The sequence below is a fragment of the Lepeophtheirus salmonis genome, chromosome 12 (genome assembly GCF_016086655.4).
Source record: "Lepeophtheirus salmonis chromosome 12, UVic_Lsal_1.4, whole genome shotgun sequence".
Taxonomy (NCBI): Eukaryota; Metazoa; Arthropoda; class Copepoda; order Siphonostomatoida; family Caligidae; genus Lepeophtheirus; species Lepeophtheirus salmonis.
In genome coordinates, this window is record NC_052142.2 from 8553426 (window position 1) to 8577246 (window position 23821).

Here is a 23821-nt window from a genome sequence, read left to right on the forward strand (position 1 = left end):
CAACTATCAACATCCTCAAGGACACCATCAACCAGCACTGGGATGCCATGACTGAGGACTACATCTACAATGGGCGCAACGACTTGAGTGGACGCCTGGAAGCCATTTTTGCTGCCAAGTGGGGATACATGGGTGATTACGGTAGTCAAGACATATCATATTAGTCATTTTTGCTTTATTGACAGACCCTCTTACAACTGGTTGCTGAAATATATATTGATAAAGTTCGAGATTCAAAGTGTACAGATCTTTTCGCCGCCCCCGGTAATTAAAATTATTTATTTATTTTTAAGCCCAGATTATCAAATAAATATGCATATTTTATAATATAGCTAATTAAAAAGCGGTATTAGTAAAAATTATCTGCTTACTGAATTACAGCATCCGAGCATATGGATACAACAATGATTTTCATCTTCAAATTTTTTATAATGATTGACAACAAATCCCTGCTTCTCAGCCTATAAAAAATGAAAAATAGTTGGTTACTTAAATATTCATAATATTGAGAAAGTATCAGTGAAAAAACTAATTAATTCCCTCAAAATATATCATAGGAATATATTTTTAGATTGATTCGGTTATAAAAGGTTTTCAATTTAAAATTATTTTCGGACAATCATATCGTTGATTTTTTTACTGGTACTAAAAGTGTATTAAGCAATATTTTATATATGTAAAGGATGCACAAACAACTGCCGATATAAGGAAACGTTAACAAATAAATATTATTGAACGAAATTAAGCAGAATTGGTAGGGCACCTTTGAAAGTTGTTTTACATCATATAACAATATCCTAATTTCATGTTGGTTCAATAATCTGGCTTACAATGATCTTTATCAGAGCGATTTATAAGGAGTGTGTTAATTATAAATTTTGTACAATTTCTATAAAAATAAAATGCCTAAAATGAAATATGTCCATCAACCTCCAACCACTTATCCCTCAAACATTTTCTTACAAAATTACTCAGCTATGTATTGAGAAGATTACTTCAATCTTCAGATTATACCATTCATCATTTATTATTGTTCTCCTTTGGTTTATCGTATTCCTTTTAAAGAAGTATTTTTTGAAATCAGTGTTAACCTGAAGTTAGATGAATAAAGAATATAAAAAAAATGAAGGAAAGTGAAACCATAATCAATATCGGATCGAATACTACATTGGTGACCCAGAATAAGCAAGTGTATACAAATGAGAAAAAACGATACACTGCCGACAATGGAACTACCATATAGAAAAAGGTTTCACACATTTCGATCAAACTTCCTCACATAACTCCCTTCAGATCCACTGGCAATTTTCTTACAGCGGAAGCACAATTTGAACTAGCCAAGATTTCAAACAAAAAGACTAAGTTCAATCATCTATAACGAGATATTCCTGACAAAGTTATGTATAAGATAGAAGACTACCATCTCAAAAAGTGTATCTCCTATAGTACTCCATATAGGGATTTTAAAAGATTACTGATCCAAAGTTGTACAGAATCCAAACAAGTGCTTCTTAATGAACTATCTCAACTCATTCCTGCCAACAAATCACTCAGTGTTAAAAAAGCCGAATCAATGTCTCGGGAAATTTTGTAATTGATAACTCAAGCATTTGATGGTGCAAGTGTCATACGAGGTAAAAAGGGTGGAGTTAATGCTAAAATTAAATTAGTTAATAATAATGCTCATTTCCATCACTGATATGCACCAACTAAATCTGCTTATAAAAAATGCGGCAAGTATAACAAGGGGATCAAATATGTTTTTTTCTAACCTTTCAGGCATAGTAGCAGCATTTTTCTCAAGGTCCCCACTGCGTTTATCCATTCTTAATAAACACACGACCAGCCACTTTCCACCAATCCACCACAAGGTAGAACTTTCAGATACCTCTGTTAATAGTATTAGCTATTAAGAAACTGTATTGAGGAAATACAGCGAATGAAAATACAACCCTAACAGAAGCGACAGGTATTTTGCACACTTTGAATAATGTGAATTTCAGGTTTTGGTTGTAGCTTTTTCGTCAGATCATGCTTCAATATAAATATTTTATAACCAACAACAATCTCTGGAAATTGATGTGTCAAAAGTACATGAGTATGTAATAAACTTCAAAAGTGACATTTTAGCACTAAGAAATTCAAAGTACTCTAATAATCTCACACAAACACTCATGGCTGAAGCAAAGGAAGTATGTGACTGTCTGTGTGTTAACATAACAGAGATATATTCTTCCACCTAGCAAATGGTAGCTGTGAAACTGTTCAACAAAGAAAGCTTTGTTAATTTTAAGAAGAACATTCCTATGGAAGAGACTAATGTATTCACTGAGGCCCATCCTATGATGGACAAACACAAACTTGCAACTGAAACCCAAGTATTCCACAGCAGATTTGGTATGCACACATATTGCAAGTTAATTGACGTCTTATAAACGAAGTTTATAAATTAAAATAATTTAGCTGAAATTCTTGAAAAAGTATAATACTAAACCAAAAAATTATCTTGACAATTCTCATGACTACTTCAGAGCCTCAACTCTGTTTTTCAACCATAAAAGGATAAAAACTTTTTTAAGGAGCACTATGTATCAGGAAAGGTTAAACGATCTCAACAGAGAATTTTTTTATAAAACTCCAACAATACTTCAGATATCAAGGAAAAGATTATTGATCTTTTTAGGTAAAACAAGAACCGAAGAATTGACTTTATTTGAAAGTAAAATCTCAAGTCATAAAGAAGCCTTATATTGGTAAGTCCGTAAGCATTGAATATTTATATTTATAAATATATATATAATGTGCAAAAACTTGAAAACGAACTAAAATCCATGGCTCTTCTTACTCTTTGTTGAGGTGAGTTGCCCCATTGTTCTCCATGGTGGGAGGATTGTGCTCGGAAATCAGGAGGCAATCACGCTCAGGGGAAGATCCTTTAAATGGGTAAAATACATTTTGCAGTTAAAATCGGGGTCACCAAGGAAGGAACACGCCACGTAGACTTACCAACATAAACTGGATGTATTTCCAATTTCTTAAAATTAATAAATAAAAGCGAATAAAAGTCCTACATATATATAAGCTTCCAGGTGGTCGCGGCAAATCTATCATTTTAGCATAATATTGCAATTTGTATTAAACAAGCCACGTTAGCATAGTTAATAATTAAAAGTTTGAACTTGTCCAATTTTCGTATTGTGTCTATTAGTGCCTCAAGAGAGAAAGAGTTATAACTTGGTGCGCTATTAATGCACGCCAACAAAGGAGTTCTTTATTGTGAATAAATATATAATACCTTTTTCTTAGTGAGTGCTATTGTAAGAAAGAAGTCTAATTTGGTTATTTTTATTCAAAAAAATATTGTTATTCTCATAACCAACATTATCGTATTTATTTATTAAGGTAATAATATTTATATAATTGTTGAGGGGTGCTAATAGACAAAATTATTCTGTCTATTAGTCTTTACATGGTCCTTCGAGCCATATCTTGAGAGAATATTTGAGGATTATTTTGGATTATCTGTTGGTTCCTTGTGAATACCAATTCTTTTATTCTAGTTTTATTTTCAAATGATTCGAATCTGATATTTTATCAGCAGGAATTAAGTCTGCAAGTCCATCATCTTGTTTTCGAATAATGTATTGGCTATCTTGCTTCCTGGAGATTTGATTACTAATCCTGACTCCCGAATTCACTTCCACTTTTCAAAAGAGCTAGAAACTCTAGTTGTCGTTACAAGGAATTCGAATCTGATATTTTATGGGCAATAATTAAGTCTGTAAGTCCAACATCCTGTGTCTTTAATTTGTACTTTTTTCTGATGAATTTCGGTTGAGCTCATTTGAATTTTGAATAACCTTAAATTCTAAATTCATTAATCCTCTAAGAAAAGGAAATATCAATTTCTCGACAGATCGAAATCCCTTCTTATGGTCTCCCTTCTTGCGAGATAAACTCGCTTCGATTAACATTGAAGAGACTTTTATATCAGGTACACACTTAGAGTTCTCATGAAAAAATATGTGAATTTCATTACTCCGAGTATGAGAAGGTGTTTGCAGATTGCCGAGTTGGCTTATTAAGGTCAAATCCCATTTTTCGAATAATGGATGAACGAACGCCTCACGAACTCAAAAGAAGCCAATTCGGTGTTTGGTGTGAAGTCACCTAAAAAGTTTTATTACATCTCCAGAGAGAAAAAATTCTCAAAAAGATACAGAAAATTATAAAAATATTAATCGTAGACATAAAAACTCACGTAAAACTTAAATAGATGACTCTTTATTTTTTGTTCCATGTAAAACATTCAAATCTAATTATTACAATGAAAGTGTGAATAATATGCTAAGAATTATTAACAATAATTTTAACAACGAACCTCAGAAAAATTATGATTCATTTACGATGTCAAACCCTATTACTGGGATAGTTTCGAACTTGCATATTCAATTAGTAATCTTAATCTTCGAAAATGTGTTAATGTATCTGAAAAGTACCATCATCTTCTGAATAAGAGAGATAAAATTAATATCAGTAGCATAAATGCTTTGGAGAAAATAGATAAAACAAAAACTTGCCTCTTGAAAGAGCTCTAGAAGTGATGTCAGTTAATAGTAGTAAAATATCTGACAATATCCCTAAATACAAATCATTTTGTGCTATTTTAGGTTGTTGGGTTGTTAATTCTGTAAATAGAAAATCATGTCAGGTTCGCATTTTACTTGATTCAAGAGCTAACCAATCAATGATAGAATTTGCTACAGCAAAATTTCTAGGACTAAAAGGAGATAATATCCATATTGATATTACTGTTGCAGGGGGAGAAATAAATTTATATAAAGAAAAGCAAGTTGTTTTTAATTAGCAAATTTGAAGAATATTACTTATATTGCACTCATTGTCGCAATTACTTGTGAACAAAAATTGGTAATTCCTTAGATCCAATTCAATTTAATCCTAAGAAATGGTATTACACTACAAACACTAAGTTCACAGAAGAGTTAACTAATACACTAGTTAGAGATTTTCAAATTCTTCTTTCGGAACCTTATTATTCCGCAATAATGCTTCAGGAACAAACGATGATTTTGCTACGTTCAGGAGAAACTGACATAACATTCCCAGTTACTAAGTTGACTATATTAGCAGATGGTATTTCAGACCGAATTACCATTGATAATAAGGCTTCTCTGTATTCTGGAATTATTGCTCAAATTAAAATTATCAAGACTTTGATCTTGATACTATGTATCGTTCTCTCGAGTTTAACTTAACTAAGTTGTGGAATAGGGAGAATATGAGTCTAAATCCTAAGGAACCAATTACTGCAGAACTTACCACATTGGAGCTCCAGGCAAATTTGCATATGCAAAGAACTGCTGTCTTCGATAGGTGAGTAGCTCATTAAAATGCCATCAAGTTCACGATAAGGTCAAATCTGAACATATGAACTTAGTTGAAGAGGCTTATCAAGAGTTTCTTGATCTTGATTATGCTGAGGAAGTTCCTTCTAATGAAAGAATTACAAAACCTCCCAGCTATGTCCTGTCTTTCGTCTTGAAAATGACTCTACAAAATGTAGGATCGTGGTAAATGCATCCTTACCTGATGTCAAACATAAAACTAAATTTTTGAATGAGCCACTAATACCAGGTAAGAATATGCTTCCACAAATGGAACTTACTCTAAAGGTTAAATGCAAGAACGATTTTGTCACTGTAGATATTTAAGAGATGTTCTTATCTATAAATCTTGCCGACCCTCTTGATAAAGATATATTCCGCTCTGTTTGGGGAACGCCCAGAGATCCATCCAGTTTGATGAGGTTCAAAGTCATTGTCTTTGGACTACTTTCAGTCCCATATATTTCAATGTAGTATCTTAAAGAAACTGCAAAGAAAGTATCAAAGAAATATCCACTAGCTTCAAAAGTTATAGATAAAATTACCTATATGGACGATATACACATTACCCAGGATACCCTGGAAGATACCATCCAAACTACTTTAGAGATATTAAAAATTCTGGAAAACGGAGAATTTTATGGCAGTAGAATTCACCTTCACATCTAGAAATTCTTTCAGAGATTGAGCTACAACAGATTGCTCCTCCACGAGGTGAGATTTCAGTTCTTGGTTTCAAGTTGGACACATGTACAAATGAACTTATATTTGATCTTGCAAGCAAATTTGAAAAATTTAATCCTTATTGTGTTTCATTATCAAGAAGGGATATTGTAGCTAGTCAAGTCTTTGACACACAAGGTTATGTCTCACCATTTATAATGCAATTTAAATTGATTCGTCCTTTATTATAGGAAAACAAGTTTCAGTGGGGCGAAAACCTTAAGTTTAAAGACACCTAAGCTGCTAAATAGGCCGTTAAGGTCTTTACTAAATGGGTTAAACAGATGCCTTTGATGAAAGATCTCTGTTTCCCACGTTATAACGGGGGAAGCATCAAGGTTCTTGCTGTCTTTGGAGATACCTCCAAAGTAGGAATGGATGTCACTGCCTATCTTGTTGTAGAATAAGGAGATGGGCCATAAAGAGTCTATTCAATCCCTCAACGTATCTAGGGAAGAATCAGAATGGGCAGAAGTTCTTTTAATTAAATTCGAACAAAAAACCAGGCTTTTTAATGAAATAAAAATCCTTAAAGACGGATATTGAATTTGTTTGGTTCATATGGAAAAAGGAACACTTACTAGAATTAAGTATAGCTTCAAAGTAGATTAAACAATCTACTCTCCAAAAAAATCTCCAGCAAGGGAATGTTGTTATGCTTAAACCCGACACCCTAGAGAAAATTCAATGGAGAATTGGAAAAGTCGAATATGTCCACAGCAGTAACTAAGGTGTTGCTTCAACCACCTCGGAAAACTACCTATGTCAGTTATCATAAGATCCCTTAGGGAAGTAGCTTTACTTGAGTCTTCGTAATTTCCTGTCGAGATGGACGATAAGTGTAAAAATTGGGTTATCTGAATTCAGATAATGAATGTGTCAGAAGCGGACGGTGGATGTTGAAGGTCACCCAAACGAAGGGATTGATTACTCCTGAGGGAAGGATCGACGGATCTTACGTTGGAGGTGAACTCGTCCAGGACTCTGATAAAGGAGAAACCAATGACACTGACCCAGTCAAGGAGGGAATAACTGCTTCTCCTGAGTCTGTTCTCAGATCACCTAAGCGCTTAGAGGATGCTGATGAATACTCTACTGGCTTTACTAAGGAACTTTCAAAGAAAGACTCTGCTAATAGTGAAAGCCTTGAAGGGATAGGAAGGAGAAGACAACACCCAGGTTATTATAAAATCATTAGTAAGGAAAGGTTTTTTGTTTTTTTTTCAGTACTGTGAGTAATTTTCCCTCATATACATAGAATTAAAAATCTAATAAATACCCATGAACTAGGTTCAGAAGGAACTTAGGTCACATTTTTCGTTCGAAGTTTTACCTGTTTTTTCCCCTCAAGGAGGTTTTTTATCCCATAACTTTTCATTCTGATATAAAGTTCTCATCCGTGAACAGCCGACAGAAACGCAAGGATAAAGTTAAATCATGTTGAAAAACTAAGCTGTAGTCGGATTTGCTGAGAGCCAGAAGCCTTACAACCCTCTGATCAGAGGTTATATATGGGATTTACGATCCCATGGAATATAAAACTTCTTGATCTTGAGTAAAGCTGAATGAATTTCAACGCCGGTTGGAACTCGGGATACTAGAAGCTACAAGACAAGCAGGCGGTCAAGTTGTATTCCGAACTTATACAGTTGGGTGCCGAGTAAAAACTTTGTGGGAAAGTTTGCAACTACCGGCACAATTTTATCAAAGCCTTACCAGTACACACCGTCATTGGTCCAATTAAAGAAATAATACATAATCCCACCTCTGGGCAACGATGCGCACGTTAACTAAAAAACCTTTAGGGATTCACATATTCTATAAAATGAATTTGACTTTCATTATGAGATCTTTATATCTCTTAAGATCGCTAAACATCTCGTGGAGGGAGTGTCGCAACAAATCTATCTGTTTAGCTTAATATTACAATTTGCATTATACAAACCACGTTAGTATAACAAATGATTAAAAGTTTGAACTTGTCCAATAATTGTTACAAATTTGAACTAACTTCTCCAATTTTCTCTTTTTGTCTATTAAAAAGAAAGAGTTCTAACTTGGCCCGCTGTTAATGCACGCCAACAAAGGAGATTTTCACTGTGAATAAATATATAATCCCTTTTTTTCAGTGAGTGCTATTTTGTTGCTACTGTAAGGATTATTCTCATTACAAACATTGTCGTATTTATTATTGTGGGAATAATATTTATAATATTAATTGTTGAGGGTTGCTAATCATACACAAGGTTACCGAAGTAGATTTCCGAATTATACAGTCCATTATTCTTTACGCATTCTCTCTTTTATTTTCTCGGTCGTTCTGGATCTCTTTTAATGGTTTCTGTCTACTACACCTTGTCAGATATAACATAAACCAAATTCATCACAAATATGTCAAACACCTATCTTAACGAGCAAAATTTTATAAAGTATGATCCAATCTAAATATTTCTTCGATATAAAATCTTGTATTAAAAAAATATATATACATGGATAAAAGATTGGTCGACAGAAGATTTATTTTCCATATTTTTCAGAAGAAAAATATTTTGTTATTGAACATAGTGCTTCCCCACTAGCTAAATTATCGATAAAATACGTGCTGGAAAAAAAAATGACTGGACAGATACAATCTGATCCATTAGAAGCTTGTTTTTGATAATAAAAAAGAAACCAAAATGCAACTTTTATATTACTGTTCATCAAATTATTGAATCTGAAAAAATAATTCCTAATAATAACTTAATCAAATACTATAGCTTGTCTACAATAGTAGTAGATATCATGGTTTGCGAAGAAATTAAAGCGGAATGTGAACTTTTGGAAGAAATATTATGCAATTTTCATGTTTTTTGAGATACTTTTTTTTTTATATTTTGCCTTTAGATATACTTTCCACTGTATTTTAAAAAAAGGGTTCCAGTTGTCTAAAAATGTTAATTTCAAAAGATATATTATATGAAATTAACAATTCCACAAATATTTGATAATAAGAAAGACTATTTGAATATGGTTTCGAGAGAAAGACTCACTAGTCCTTGCAACCTCATTGATATACTACAATTTTTTATGTATAGTGTATAAAATTTAATTGTGGATAATAATATTACTAAGAAATTATTAAAAAATTCGAAAAATCTACGACTTGTTTCTTCTAAGTTTATAACGAAAAATTAAAGGAAACAATAACTTATAAATCTGCTGTATATAAAATGCTAATTTTTTTTACAAAAAACATATAGTTATTCGATTGAAAAATATATACGACAATGTCTTGAAATTTTTTAAATTATTTCATAATTTTTTATTTTCCGTATTAGTAAATTAAAAAATAGTCAAAGAAACATTATTCACAATAGTTCAAGAAAAACTTTGAAATTATCTACTTCATCAAAATAAACTAAATATTTTAATGGCTTCCATAATAATAAATCATAATTTAATTATATTATTTAAAAAAAAGAAATATCAATAGGAATGCAACAAAAATATAATATATTTAGTTTCCTTCTTGTGCTTACATAAATAAAATTCTTACAGTCATTCTCTTTAATTGTCTTAAGGTGTGAAGAAAACAAAGAAACTGTGTAAAATTTATAACGCCATTACTTTTAATGTATCATTTCACCTTTATTCTAGAAAGTAACAGAAATAAATTGGTAGTTAGCCACAATCATACTGTTATCTATCTTTTTAGTACGCCTAGACTATCATTGCCTTATAATTTTTCACAATTTTGAAAATGATTTACATATATATACATATTTCACAATACTAATATTCTACATAGTATTTTATTCGATACAGCTTTATAATATTACTTGGTAATATTTTATTAAACGATTAGCTATACATTTGTATATAATTAGCCAAAACTTATTCATAGAAAAAATAAAATGGTCAATATATACATATATATATGAACGGATCATAAGTATATATTATAACTAGTGATGTAAATACAATGCATTTTTTAGCCGGCCAATTTTTTTCTTTTTTTTAATTTGTTATCTGAAATATTGAATTTTATTTTCCTTAGCAGTTGCCATTATTACTTAATTCCTGAGTAGTGAACTTCCTTTCGTAACTAGATTCAATTCTATTCAAACCCTGATAGAACATTCGTGTGTGCTCATAAAAGACAGAGAGTAACCCAGAGGATTTATCACAGAGTTATAATTGTAAGTCCTTCTTGATCTCAGAGTAGAATTGGGGATCGATATCAGAGTAGTTTTAACAAATCTCTTTGTTTATATCCTTTTGTCCATCCTCCCTTGTCACAGCTGATCTAATGAAACTTCCTCAGCGTTATTTTATCTCTCGCCCAAAACATTCTCCAAATTGTCAGGATTACCATGTTGATTTTCGGTAACTTCTTTTTAATATACCCATTATACACAGGATTTTCACCACTAATTATAACCACAGAGAAAGAAATTTATAAGGGACAAAGTATTTTTATTGGCAGTTTGGCATAGCAAGGCGGTAGTAGATTAAAATCTTCTGTCTGCGAGAATGAACTGCTGCATGAAGAAGGTGTATGCTATTTTCAACGTCAGTTAAAGGGAAGAATTTGATTGTTCAACTTTTTAATACACGATAAAATTTCAATATACTTTCCCCTTTTCGGATTAAAGATGGTCAATCAACAAAGTTAATAATCAGTATTTGTTCATAAATGATAGTTTTATACTTTTACTAAAATGGTAAAATATTATGCTAATTACTTTTTTCTCCCATTTAGATCAAGATTCTTCTTCTGGACTTAGTTTCCATAAGTTTTCTAGGTATCCGAGTGAAGATTAGATTGAATCATAACACCCAATTCAATTTCAAGTTTCATTTTCTAATATAAATGTATACTAATAGTAAATAAAGATTTGGGATGAATGGATAAAAGCTAGTTGTTGAAAGGACATCACGCCCTCCTTTCATTTTGCATTATGCTTAGATCACTTTGCCGGAGAATCGTTAAAACAGCCAAGAATACAAAGATAATCTTAAGGAAATTAAAATACAACGATATTATTAGAAAATTTAAATTAATCTCCCATAAGATTTAGCAATATGGAAGTCAAAGTAATCAAATTGATGTAAGAAAAGGTGACTGGTACAAATAATAGTTAAGAAATCACTAAGAAAGAAACGTCAATCCTAATGTCATGACTTTTTTTTGGGATGATGATTATTTCTTAATTTATGTCAGATTTATGAGAAATTAAGAACAATTTTTATTCTCTTCTGGGATTATTTCACGTTCAATTTTGTCGGAAAACAAATGTTTCAATTACAAAAACATCTTATAGTCTGATAAGCGTGTTGAGCTCTAAGAAATACGGATCAGACAATGATTCATCTGGCAAAAGACGAATAAAGAAATTGTCTGAATAAATTCTTGAATAAATAGTTTGTATCCGATTTCTTTCGAATATTTAATTTTATTATTAAAATATATGATAAATAAATTTACAATTGTTTGCTTGATAATTTCAGTTCTATACTAAATCTTCAAGAGATAGATTTACTTAATAAATCTGCTATATTTGCCCTAGATTTTCTTGTTGCTTAATCTTGTTCTAATAGCGTTGCTTACTACGTTCTTTCGGCTGTTCAACACAACCTCTTTCAAAGAGGCAAGATACCGGAAATTTAAAATTAGATGTGTGTGACTAAAATGTATAATAATCAAGTATTCATTATATTTTTCGTATTTTTTAATGTTCCTTTAATAGGTGAGATGGAATTAATTAATTGAGTATAAGTAAATATTTTAGTATTATATTTACCATAAAGATAAAATACATAGAGTGACAATACGGAGTAATGCAAAGACATTGCAACAGCAGACAAGAGAAAATTGATAGTTGATCAAAACATTCGAAAACATAGTATTTTCCAATATAAGAACTAACATTTTTTTTTCCAAATTAAAGACATAATTTGCATCTCATTAGTTATTACATCACATCATCCCCCACATAATTACTACACGTCCACGTTATTTAAATAAGATATATATAGTGCCAGATTGAACATGCCGACTTTTGTGGGCTATAATTGTACCTCCAGTGCGACAACTTTTACAAAATCCCCCAAATATCGGAACAATTCTCTGCTAAATCATGAAGATAGTCCTCCTGAGAAAGAAACGATTCAAAAAGCTGATAATTAAATTAAGAAGGAGAATAAGGAATATTTTAGAAGGAAACTATATGATTTTTCGCTTAAGTATTTTAATATTAGGGCTAATATATTCTTTAGGTCTATCAGGAATCTAAATATTTGTATCATAGATCTAGAAGATCTTTTAATATTTTTTTGAATCATCCCTATTAAAGATAATTGATTTGGATTATAATCTTATAAAAATACTAGACATAGACTAATTCAACTGTATTATTCTCATATATTACTAAAAGCTTATAAGCTATATATCATTTGGGAAAACGTGAAAGGATTCAAGGGACCAAAGTTTGGAGAATACGTTCTCAATTTAAGAATCAATAATTATTCATTCTTGAATTGAATTATAGTCAGAATAATCTCCCAAATAGATTGTTTATATTTTGAAAGGACAGGCTTGGAGATTGAAGAGAAAAATGAAAGTTTCCCAACTATTCCATTAATTTTTGAACGATAAATGGGGAAAATAAAAATTAACGACGTTTGTTTTTATTGTTTCTTATTACTATTTTTTCCAAAGATTACTAGAATTTTTTTTTCTTGATTATTATTATCTTTGAAGGTGCCTAAAAAAATATATATATTGAAAACTTATGGGTCTAATTTTTTGTGTACAATTATCAGTTATTATGTAAATTGATTGCTTTTTATGAAATGTCTCACAGGACACCATTGGCAAATCACTTGACTATAGAATTGTCATATATGAAATAGATATTCTAAGTTAAATAAGAGTTCAATTTTCTACACATTCATTCATTTCTTATTTTTATTAGTAAATACTTAAATAATATTTGTATTTTATTTAAAACATGATTGCAAATGTATTGTTAATAAAATATATTAATGGAGATGCATGTCAATATGTGAGATAGCAATATATTTACTTGCATTTTGGTGGCTCAAAATGATTGGTCTCAGATGAGGTTTATTAAATAGTTAATAAATTTAATGTATCGATATTATATATACATAAGTACAATTGCATTTTTTGCAAAAGACCAAGTTTTAAATTACAAATTTTGTATATTCTCATTTTTGGAAAAACATTCTTACACTGTTTCCTTGTCTTCACCTCATATGCATAATTTTTTTTCTAATCCAACCCAAATCCTTGTTCCTTTTCTCCACTCACAAGAGGAACAAATTATTTACATTATGTTTATAGGATAAACTTTTTTTGTGTCATCAAATGAGTAAGAAAAAATAATGAACAATTAGTTGATTATTTTAATTGGCATATGTAGAGGGAGATAACTAAAACTGAAGAAAGGTATTCAGTTATATTTTTAAATGGACGTTACTTGGAAGTGTTTCAGTATCAAGTTGCGTAGAAACTTTTCAAATCAATGACACATCCCTCATGAATAAAAGCTTACTATGTTTGAATATAAGCTTCATTTGTACATGATACCCTTACAGACGTAGTTACTTTGCGAGTGGATCTTTTACGTTTCCGTGTCTGAGTGGAGATAGGTTCTGAAATCTGCTGTGAAGAGCAAGAGGTACCAAATAACTTTTTTTCAAATGAAAACAAAAAAATTTTTTTTTGTCCACTATAGCACTTTTATTCAACAATTTTCTAATACAGATTACATTGATATAATAATTTAACAAATAAAATATATCATTAAAAAAACTACGCGCTCATTCTAATCACCATTGGTAATCATGTACTACTATCCAAATTTACCTTTCAATCATCAAAAACCGTCGATAGCTGCATGAAAATAAAATAATAATTAAAAAATAATCTCATTCTATGTCCTAAAATACAATCTTAATATAGGTAAAATGCCATCAAAGTTATCGTCTCTTGTAGTTCACAATTTGTATATTATATAGTGGCCCTTTGTAATTATTGCATCAATTTCTCCGTCGTTTGCTGTTGCTAAAAAATCATTTTTTTTTGCGCTGCATTCTCACAGTATGTAGTAAGTTGTTTCTCTTGTTAAACCAGAGAAAAAACAGCCTGCTTGCCCGTCTTTGTAGTATTTTCCGGCTGTTTCAAGAGTACCTAAAAGTACTCCGTACTTAAACCCTTTCTCAGGAGCGGTTAGATACTTATTTTTAATAGCTTTGCTGTGGAGTTTTTGGGATTTTGCGACGGCTTAAATAAGCAATTAAAGGAGTAAGGGTAGGTTGTGTTGGACATCTTCTCAGGTACCAGGCGGAGGAAATACTGATCTTGATTCTAAAAGGAAGTATTGGTAGTTGTACTAATAAAAACTGTCTTAAGACTGACCTATAGAGGGGAAAAAACATCTGATTTACAGGAGAGTTTGACTCTTTTCAATCTGCGGCTACTTCTATTGTAAAATCACCAGAAAACTTGTAGCTTAAGCAATTTTTCAGAGGCACTTCCCATCCCAAAGAGATTTCAAGTTATTTGATTACTACCTAAGACCCATCACCAAATCTTTTGAGCCTAGCCAAGAATCTGCCCAGTCTTTCAAAGACTAAGATTAGGCTCAAGAATGGACAGTGGGTGTATTTCAATCCTCTTGAAACCAGGAAGGGGTTCAATTGGACGCTCCAAATGTGTTGTATGTCCCACAATTTCGTGATCCAATAGGAGTTGAGGCAATTCCAAAATTTAGCAAATGATATCACGCTTAAGCCACCATATTTTAATGGATTGTGCAATCTTTGAGTTGATATATTTTTCTTCTTTAAAATTTTAAAGAAATAATCTTCAATTACATTAACCTCAGAAGCTATATTTGGACAGAATGTAAATATTTGCAACAATTGGGTGATTTTGGGTACAATCTACGTGTTCCATGCGCAAATTCTATACAATGTGTATAAATTTAGGTAAGAGTAGTTGCTTAAAGCTATTTTTATCTTTTTGAGGATTTCTTTATAATTCATCAACATGCTATCTAGGCCAACCCATGATCCTAACAATTTGAGATTTTTTTTTCAAAACTAAATTGTGGCCGCTCTTTGGATATTAGGGTCCATGAGGACATAAAATTTCGATTTTTCTTCATTCACAAAAAGACCAGATTTGTCGGAAAAACTTTTAAGTATGCGTATAAATATTTTAATTGATTTTAGTGTTTTGATAGGACTTCTTGAAAACACAATAGTTAGGTGGTCTGCAAAGCACAGATATTTTAAAGGTATGGCATATAGTTGAAATCCTTTTATCGTGGCTTCTGAGTGAACATCACGAATAAGTTTGTCTAAGCATATGATGAAAATTGTTGCAGGCGGTGGATCCCCCTTGCGGACTCCCCTTTTATTCTCAAAATAATTGCACTGGTTTCCATACCTTATGGTTGTTCTATTTCTTGCTAAGGTTACGCCAATAAATCGAATGATATACTATCCAAAACCCTTTCTGTACATCGTTTTTGTAATACATTCGTATCATAAACTATCATAGGCCTTGGCGAAATCCACAAGCATTAACGTCAGCTCTTGATCACTTTCTATAAACGTTTGGAGAGTGAAAGGAATATAGTACCTTAGCTTATGTTTTATGAAGCCATACTAAGATTCATATAAACTTTTATCCAAGACGTTGTTTATGCGATTTAAATAATGTATGCAAAAAATTTGTATAAACAGTTTCGCATAATAAGAGGCCTAATTTATTTTTTTTAATTTTGCATTTTTTTTTTTTTTTTTTTAGGAATCTGTATATTTCCACCAGACACATATTCAGGAAAATATTCGACCCTCATTATCTTATCGTAAAATTGTAATAAAATAGGAGTAGAAATTTCTTGTAAAATTCAAAAACAAAACCAGATAGTCCAGGACATTTATTAGATTTAGCGTTTTCTCTCACAACCGTTATGATTTCTTGTATCACTAAATATTTCTCGATGAAATTATTATCGTCCGGAGGAATTTTGAATTTACGGTTCGCATTACATCTCAGTTCTTCGCAAAAGTATGCAGATCGATGGGTACATCTGGAACATTTCTTAAGTGTTGTACAATCGAAGGATTGATACAGCTCGAAGAAGATGGTTTTTATTTCTTTACATATTTCTGTAGGATCTACATATATTTCTGAACTTGCTAGTATGATTGGCAAATCCTTGCTTTTGTTTCTTTTTTCTCCATCATACCACATTGTAGTCTTGATTTAGATAAGTATTCGATGTTGTTCATCTTTAATCTGGTTCTAAATACTAGGTCAGAATCTTGGAATATTTGATCCAGTTTAAATTTCTTTTCACGATCCGAAATGTCCTCTATATTTATAATTTCAATGATATCAATTTTCCTATTCTTCTCGGCCTCCAGCCTGTCTGCATATTGCTTTGATCTTTGATAGCATCTTTAGTACTTGATAGAAGACTTTAGTATCCTGTTTTGAAATTGTATTTTGTGCTCTCAATTATTTCCACGATTGTCTTTGGGTATATCTAATAGCAATGAATAAACTCTCCAAGCTTTTTTATTTGGGAAATGTGTGAAATTAATTTTAATGTAGGGTCCCTTATGATTGGATATTTCAGTATCAATTACTTTATTCAATAACACTGATTGCTTTTGAATACCACTTAACCGAAATAAGTCAATTCTTCGGGACGCAGATTTGGAGGATTTTTCAGAATAAAATTAAGTATGGCTATAATTTTTTCCGGTTTCAGCTGCGTCATAATGATCATATGATTTTATGATGGAGTAAAGTATTTTCTTTTCGAAGGCGTTCGTGTTTCCATTAGGATTTGTGGAGTCCCTGTTAATGTCCGATTTTATATTAAAATCCCCACTCAAATTGGTGGCCTTTGAGCCAATATCGGTAATTGTTTTTTACTATAAAAATCAGGGTTGTCTGAATTTGGGCCATAAATTCCCAGAATATCAAAAGTAATTACCTAAAGGTTACAGGATACCTTAATAATAATTTTTTTTTTAAATGTTTCTTTAATTTGTTAGATGGAGTTGCACTGATTAAGTATAAGTAAACATTATAGTATTACAATTACTCCATCCAACCTAAAAATCTTTTTGGTGAAATCCATAGATATAAAGTATATTTTTTTATCTAGAAATAACCAGGGCGCGAACGATTTTAAAATTGACAATGCCCATTTGGATCGGATCTAGACCCAAGGAGCTAAATATTTTTATCAGAAAGAGCACTCGTAGAGTTGGTTGGGGAGTCAGTTTCTGGCATTATTAAGATATCTTTTTGGGACCGACCCTTCCTCCCCTTAGTCTCGGGGATAAGATTGTGCTGTTCTCCGTCTACTCTTCACAGTAGATTCCCCTTTCTTTGGGCTTTGTTCCACTTCAGAAGTGGACGATTTCTGTCCATCTGTTTTATAAGTGACACTTCGTATTTTTTCTTCCACCATGCCCTCCTCCCACCGTTTGGAGTCTACAGTGTTTTTTTAAAGTAAGTACGTCCGTTTGAGTAACGCAAAATTATTATGTTGGCTTTTCTGTGCTCGAACGTACCTGATCAATCGGAGAAATGAGTTCAGAAGTTTTATTCGATTTATTTTCATTAATAATTCTGATTTTTTCTTTTAGAACTTCAAATGTTCCAAAGAAAAAATATTAATTAAATATCGATTATATATTCGTTACTAAAAATAGGTATAAGTTATTTTTGTAGTAGCATTTTCCAAGATTTCATTTACTTGAATAAAAAAAGACACTATAAATTGATGCAGTCCGTATAATACCGTCTGTCATGAGCAACATTTTCTTTTATTTTATTTTTATCATAGGTCGAAATGAGAATGTAAATTAATAGAATTGTACATTTGTATAATATCTTGAAAAACTTACAAGTTGCCCTAAGCATTTCTGAAGCCAACAAGTAAATTGAGCTCCCCTATTTGAGTGTATGGTCTGAAGGACTCCAAATCTCGATACCTTATCTGGTATAAAAATGCTCACTATCGTTTCTGTTTTAGTGAGATACAACGGAAGTGATTCTATACATCTCGTAATCTTATCGAAAACAGTTACCAGGAAACCATATCCCTTTGATGGAGGTAGCAGTCCAACGAGATCGACAAGGATCATGTTTAGCCTAGGGGGATCCTAATCAAAAGGTGTTGTACTGTAATATTTTGTGTGCACTGAGGATTGTTCTTTTGACAGGTCAATTATTACGTCGTGCAAGGCTTAATATCAGGCCTCAAATGTGGCCATGCGAACGACTTTGCTATTTCGTAGAGAGTCGAGTTAAATTCAGAGTGTGTAAGCCTATGAGACGTTTAAAAAAATCTTCAGCATCAATCTCTCGAAAATTTAGTAATTCTAATGTTTTCCAGATTACCAAATCCCAAAAGCAGCCTTGTTATAATATAGCATGTCGTAAATTGACTGGATCTAAATGATTATGTGTCATCCACAAAATTAGATTACCCTTACTTAAGAAGGATCCGGTAGTGAAATTCTGCTATGAACACGAAGAATCTTAATCATGTGAAATTCAGAGACTTAGATACGAAAGGCTAAAAATGTCTGCTGCAAGAGAACAATCTTTATATTTTGAAGGGCATGATCTAGTTTGTCGTCCCAATGAAAGCCTGCCGTCTTGGGTAGTAATAGATGGAGCTCTGCATTTTGCAAGGTCGGAAACAATTATGGAATAGTATTGACCATAACAAGAGCTGCTTGGAGCTCCGTTCGAGACTTGGGAGAAGGAAAATCTCGTATAGCTTCTACTCGTTCCTTCAATAGAGAAATTCCTACTGCAACCACTCCATGTCCTAGCAAATTAAAGCTTGCTTTTTTACATTGACACTTTCCCCGGAGATGCGAAGTCCGTCCTCCTGAAGTTTTAAGAGTCCGCTGAATAGCAGGCGACGATGTCCTGCGAGTGATTTAGAAGCTACCAGAATGCAATCGAGGTAGACGAAGACTCCTGAAAAACCACAGAAGAGTGAGTTCATAAAGCACTGGAATAATTGAGACGCGTTCTTTTATGAAAAGTGGTGTCCAAGTATTCTAGAAGAGTCTCACACTGGAGTTATAATATCCGTCTTGTGTGCGTCATTAGGGTCCAAAGGGATTTGATTATATGCTTTACAAAGGTTCATCTTATAAAATATTTGATACCTTCCCAAGTTTTGTGAAAAATCCTTCATATCTAATATTGTAGCTTTGTTATTAATTATTATAGGTATGATATTATTTTTTTAATTTTAGCATGTCACTACTAAAGATGTGAATATTGCTGTAACACCCTTAAGCGTAAATACTAAGACTAAGATGATGAAATGAAATTATGCTTCATTTAAAGACGGAAAATTAATCCCCAATTTTTATATGTCTTATATCTTCCAACAATAATGTTCCAGAACTTAATTCCGTTTTTACTCACATAGGTAGTTTGATTGTATTTAGTGCGGTTTGCCCTTATCACATTGGGAGGTAATTTTATTCACAGACTACATATAACTACAGTTGTAAATTTTATGAGATTTCTAGTAATTGGCAATCTGAACCTGAAAGATGCAGAGTAACACTGATGATTTTTTGAGGAATTATAAGTATAAGTCCTTGTTGAACTCAAAGTAGAATTGAAGAATAGTTCTTACTAAAAACGGAGTCATATTTTTGTTTATTGTTTTTTCTCATAGCTGATTGTAGTTAATTTTAATGAAACGTCATGAGAACTAAGCTACTATCCTCTTATATATTATTCAAATTCTCAGCGTTTTTTCAAAAGGGCATATAAAACACTGGTAGCTTGCTTTTTAAAATTAATTAAATTGTATTTAAATGTTACTATAACTTTACTAATATCCAAACAATGATACAAATGTCATATTTAAATTAATCACATTAACTATGCAATATATCCTTATATATGTAGAACGTAAATACAGTCTTCAACAAAAAAAAACACAATTTTATTGTTCTTAAATTTTTGTTGAAGGTAATGGCTATTACCATAACAGCAATTAAGTTGTAAAAATTTAACAGTTAGAGATGACTATTCCATTAGATAAATTGGTTATAGTAAACTTATATCAGTTAAATTTTTCTTATCATTTTAAATAATAGAACAAACGCTGAATACATTATAAAAAAATAATATATACCTGAACATTGAGATCATCAGAAATAGTTATCCATTGAGGACCATTTTGAGCAATAATAGAAAATTTTTTCCATTTGTAGTACTCTAATAATGATAAAACAGATGTTGTAACTTGAGTATCGGGTGGTTCCATTCGAGTAAATGTAGGATATTTTTCCTTGACAGAAACTAAGGCATCCGTACATCTATAAGAGATCATAGCACGATTTTTTGAACCAGCCACCATGGCTTCAGTGTTACAATTCGGTCCCTCCGGGCCAATGAAAGCTGCAATATTTCTTTATGGAAGTTATTAAAACAATCGTACTTACAATTATGTATGACATTTTTAAATTGAAGTTAGAATAAAAATATACATAAATTTAATGTCAATATTGAAATTTTTTTTTTTAAAAGAATACTGGAACAATTGATAATAAGGAAATATAGTAGGAGTAAATAAAATCTATTCCAAAATTTGTAATTATACAATGTAGATTAAAAAAAAGGAAAAATGGAGTAAATTATCAATTTTCTATTTTCATTGTCATTTTAGTAGACATTTATATATAATTGTAAAAATTATATGATTGAATGAAAGAATGATGATAAACGGGGAAAAAATGAACGATGTATGGGAGAAAAATATGAACGGTGTTCATTTTGACGTTTATTTTCTTATTCTCTATAAGGGGTCACTTTTTGACTATTTTTTCCGTAGATTACTACACCTTTTTTTCTGCATTATGGGTAAAATTATAATTATTATTTTTGATGGTGGCTAACACAGAATAATGTATCTCAATGGAGCTAATGTCTAGACTTTATGTTTCTTTTCATTTCTTACAACACAATTTTATTTTTTTACCCTTAATCAATGCAGTGCAAGTTGAGCTATTTAATAAACGAAAACTATAGACAAGTGTTACAATTAAATTATAAATAATACCACTGGACGAATATATGTTCAGTGAATACTGTTGATATGCTCTAATTATTTTCATACTAAGAAAAGCAAACTGGTCGTGGCAGTACAATTAGGTTGGTTTGTAGGCCATACTATAGGTAAGGGATTAGAGACTAATTTTCTTCTGTCATACAGGAATCACCCTCCACCCCAAAGTCTTGCATTTATGTATCTAACCATAAAAAAACGAAATCTGTCTGGACAAGTTACCAATATAGACAAACTAAGACTGCTATATATTGGATATGTATATGGGAGATGAGCTCACTGGAGGAATTTCCAGAGTTTTGAAAAAATCAGCAAAGCCATTAAAAACCAATCAAGGTATCTCCAAAAAAATTAAGCCAGAAAATAAATAAATAATGCCCGACTAGGCTTAACAATTACAAATTAAAGCCCGACTAGGCCCGAGTGTTATCGGTCCAACTATCATATTGGAATAATTGAGCCCGACATGTAAGTTTGGTAAAGATCGGGCTCACCTTTTTTTCTTCGAACCAATTATGGCTCCCACTGAATGAATGGTACCTTCAATATTTCCCTACATTGTCTATGATACAGATCGGCATTGCTAGTAAATAAGGATAATCAGAAAAATAGGTATATTCAGCTGTTTTTTAAAGTGGGAGGCTGTTGAAAATAAATTGGAGGTTGCCTTGAATAATAGTACTGCCTTTACACAGATTTCGAGGCTTCCCAAAAATCTAACTTGGAGACTATTTTGAGGTGCTAAAAAACTATTTTAATAAATTGACACCATTTTATAAAAATTAAGAACATCATTTGAGGACCCTGGTATTATCGGTTTTCCATTTAGCAAGCTACGGCCTTGAGGCTCATTTATATGTATTGAGAAACAAAAAGGTAATGAAACATAAAAAAACTAATGAGTATTTTATACATTGGACTTTTTATACTAGATAAATATTAAATGAATAAATAAATAATTCAAAGATGAACCAATTAACGGCAAACAGAATTTTTTTACATTATGAACGATTTAACGGCAAACAGAAAGTTTTTACATTATGAACGATTTAATGAATGAATGGGAAAAGGGTGAACCAGTATAAGCCTAAAAGTTCTATATTTTCAATATGTTTGACAATAATTATATAATTATACTGTATTGAATTATATGGAAGGGTTGTTTTCGTTCATTTGTATAATTCTGAATCATTAAGCTTTTCGTTTTAGAGATTCTAAATATGGTTTTTTCAAGGGTTAGTCTAGAGTTGGATTTTCTAGTATGCGAGTTTTTTACTTTTTTCTTGTAGCTGGAAATCTGAAAAAGTCTTATTGTTTCCCAAATCTGTTATTATTATTATTTAATTCTTGAGGAGATATCATCAAAAAATAAAGTAACCACGATTACAGGTGTCCATGAATGACGTAGAGTAAATGTAGGTTCCCTGATATTCGTATGCAAATATTTACCCTATTTTTATTATTATTATAGTTTTAGAGAATTTGACCTTAGATGAGCTCGATACTTTTAGTAGTTACAAATAGTGTTGTGTCAGTCCTTATTTAGGACCGAGGACCGCAGTCCAGTCTAGTCAGGTCCCATTCAGTCCAGTACCACTTGTCGGCCCTTAAAGAAGGTAAAATCGATCCCTCATGACGACAATGAGGGTTTTTTTCTCCTTTTAATTATTCCGTTATACAATAATAAATTATGTAACCAAGTAGCAACATAATATTATCATATTATATTGCATTATAATGAAAAATGTAATATTTTTTTGAAGATACGTGCAACAATCTTAATAAATATTTAATATATCTTATTTGGCTTAATAAATCGTCGCTATTTTTATGAAAAATTCCAAGGACCGATGGTCTTAAACACCACTCCCTAAGACTGACGGTCCTAAGGACCAATAGTACTGGTCCTAAGACTATACTGGACAGAATAAATAAGGACCGACACAACACTAGTTGCAACATGATTTTTTTTCAACGATATTATCACTAATATTTTATTCTTGAAGAGATAATATTTGTGTATAATGTGTTCATAATAACGGAGAGTAACGCTGAGGAATTGTTAATGAACAATAAATGTAAGTCCCTGTTGAATTCTGAGTAAAATTGAGTTCGATATCGGGAAAATTGCCACCTATGTCCTTGCAAGATACAGAGTTGATCTGTGTTTATTTCCAATATATCATAGCTACTCGTATCTAATCTAATGAGAAGCTAGCTCTACATGTATGGTGATATAAGAAAGATACTCCATTTATATTTTTTATAAGTTAAAAAAAGATATATCAAAACGATTTAAAACTAAACTAATTATTTTTCAAACTTTGATCGAGATAGGAAACCTATAAACGAACAATACAATTTTGCATTGGTCATTTTTAAACCACGTGACATTTTTTCGAACTAGCCGTAATACAAAATTTGAAAAAAGTTGAAAAACATAGAACTTTTCATTTTTGGTTGTAAAATCTTCCTTCTTTTAAGAAGCAAGAAGGATTTATTAGGCCTTAGGAATTGATCTTTTAATCCGTAAGGGGGGAA

General features: G+C 31.5%; 1 protein-coding gene and 1 long non-coding RNA gene across 11 annotated transcripts in view; both read right to left on the reverse strand.

Moving 5' to 3' along the window:
• Positions 1-23821, reverse strand: part of LOC121126828 (receptor-type guanylate cyclase Gyc76C) — a 116388-nt gene that overhangs the window by 36684 nt on the left and 55883 nt on the right. For 3 of the 10 annotated variants that reach the window (XM_040722176.2, XM_040722178.2, XM_071891998.1), the window contains 2 exons: positions 20348-20624; positions 372-461 (listed from right to left, as the gene is read on the reverse strand). In XM_040722176.2, the coding sequence (XP_040578110.1) occupies positions 372-461; positions 20348-20624 (367 nt within the window). The remainder of the gene's footprint in view (positions 1-371; positions 462-20347; positions 20625-23821) is intronic. The other 7 variants (XM_040722179.2, XM_071891999.1, XM_071892002.1 and 4 more) reach the window with 4 other exon arrangements.
• LOC139906705 (uncharacterized) lies at positions 13854-16370 on the reverse strand. The gene is made up of 2 exons (XR_011782485.1): positions 14557-16370; positions 13854-14505 (listed from the first exon to the last, which is right to left on the reverse strand). It is a non-coding gene; the product is annotated as an uncharacterized lncRNA (long non-coding RNA).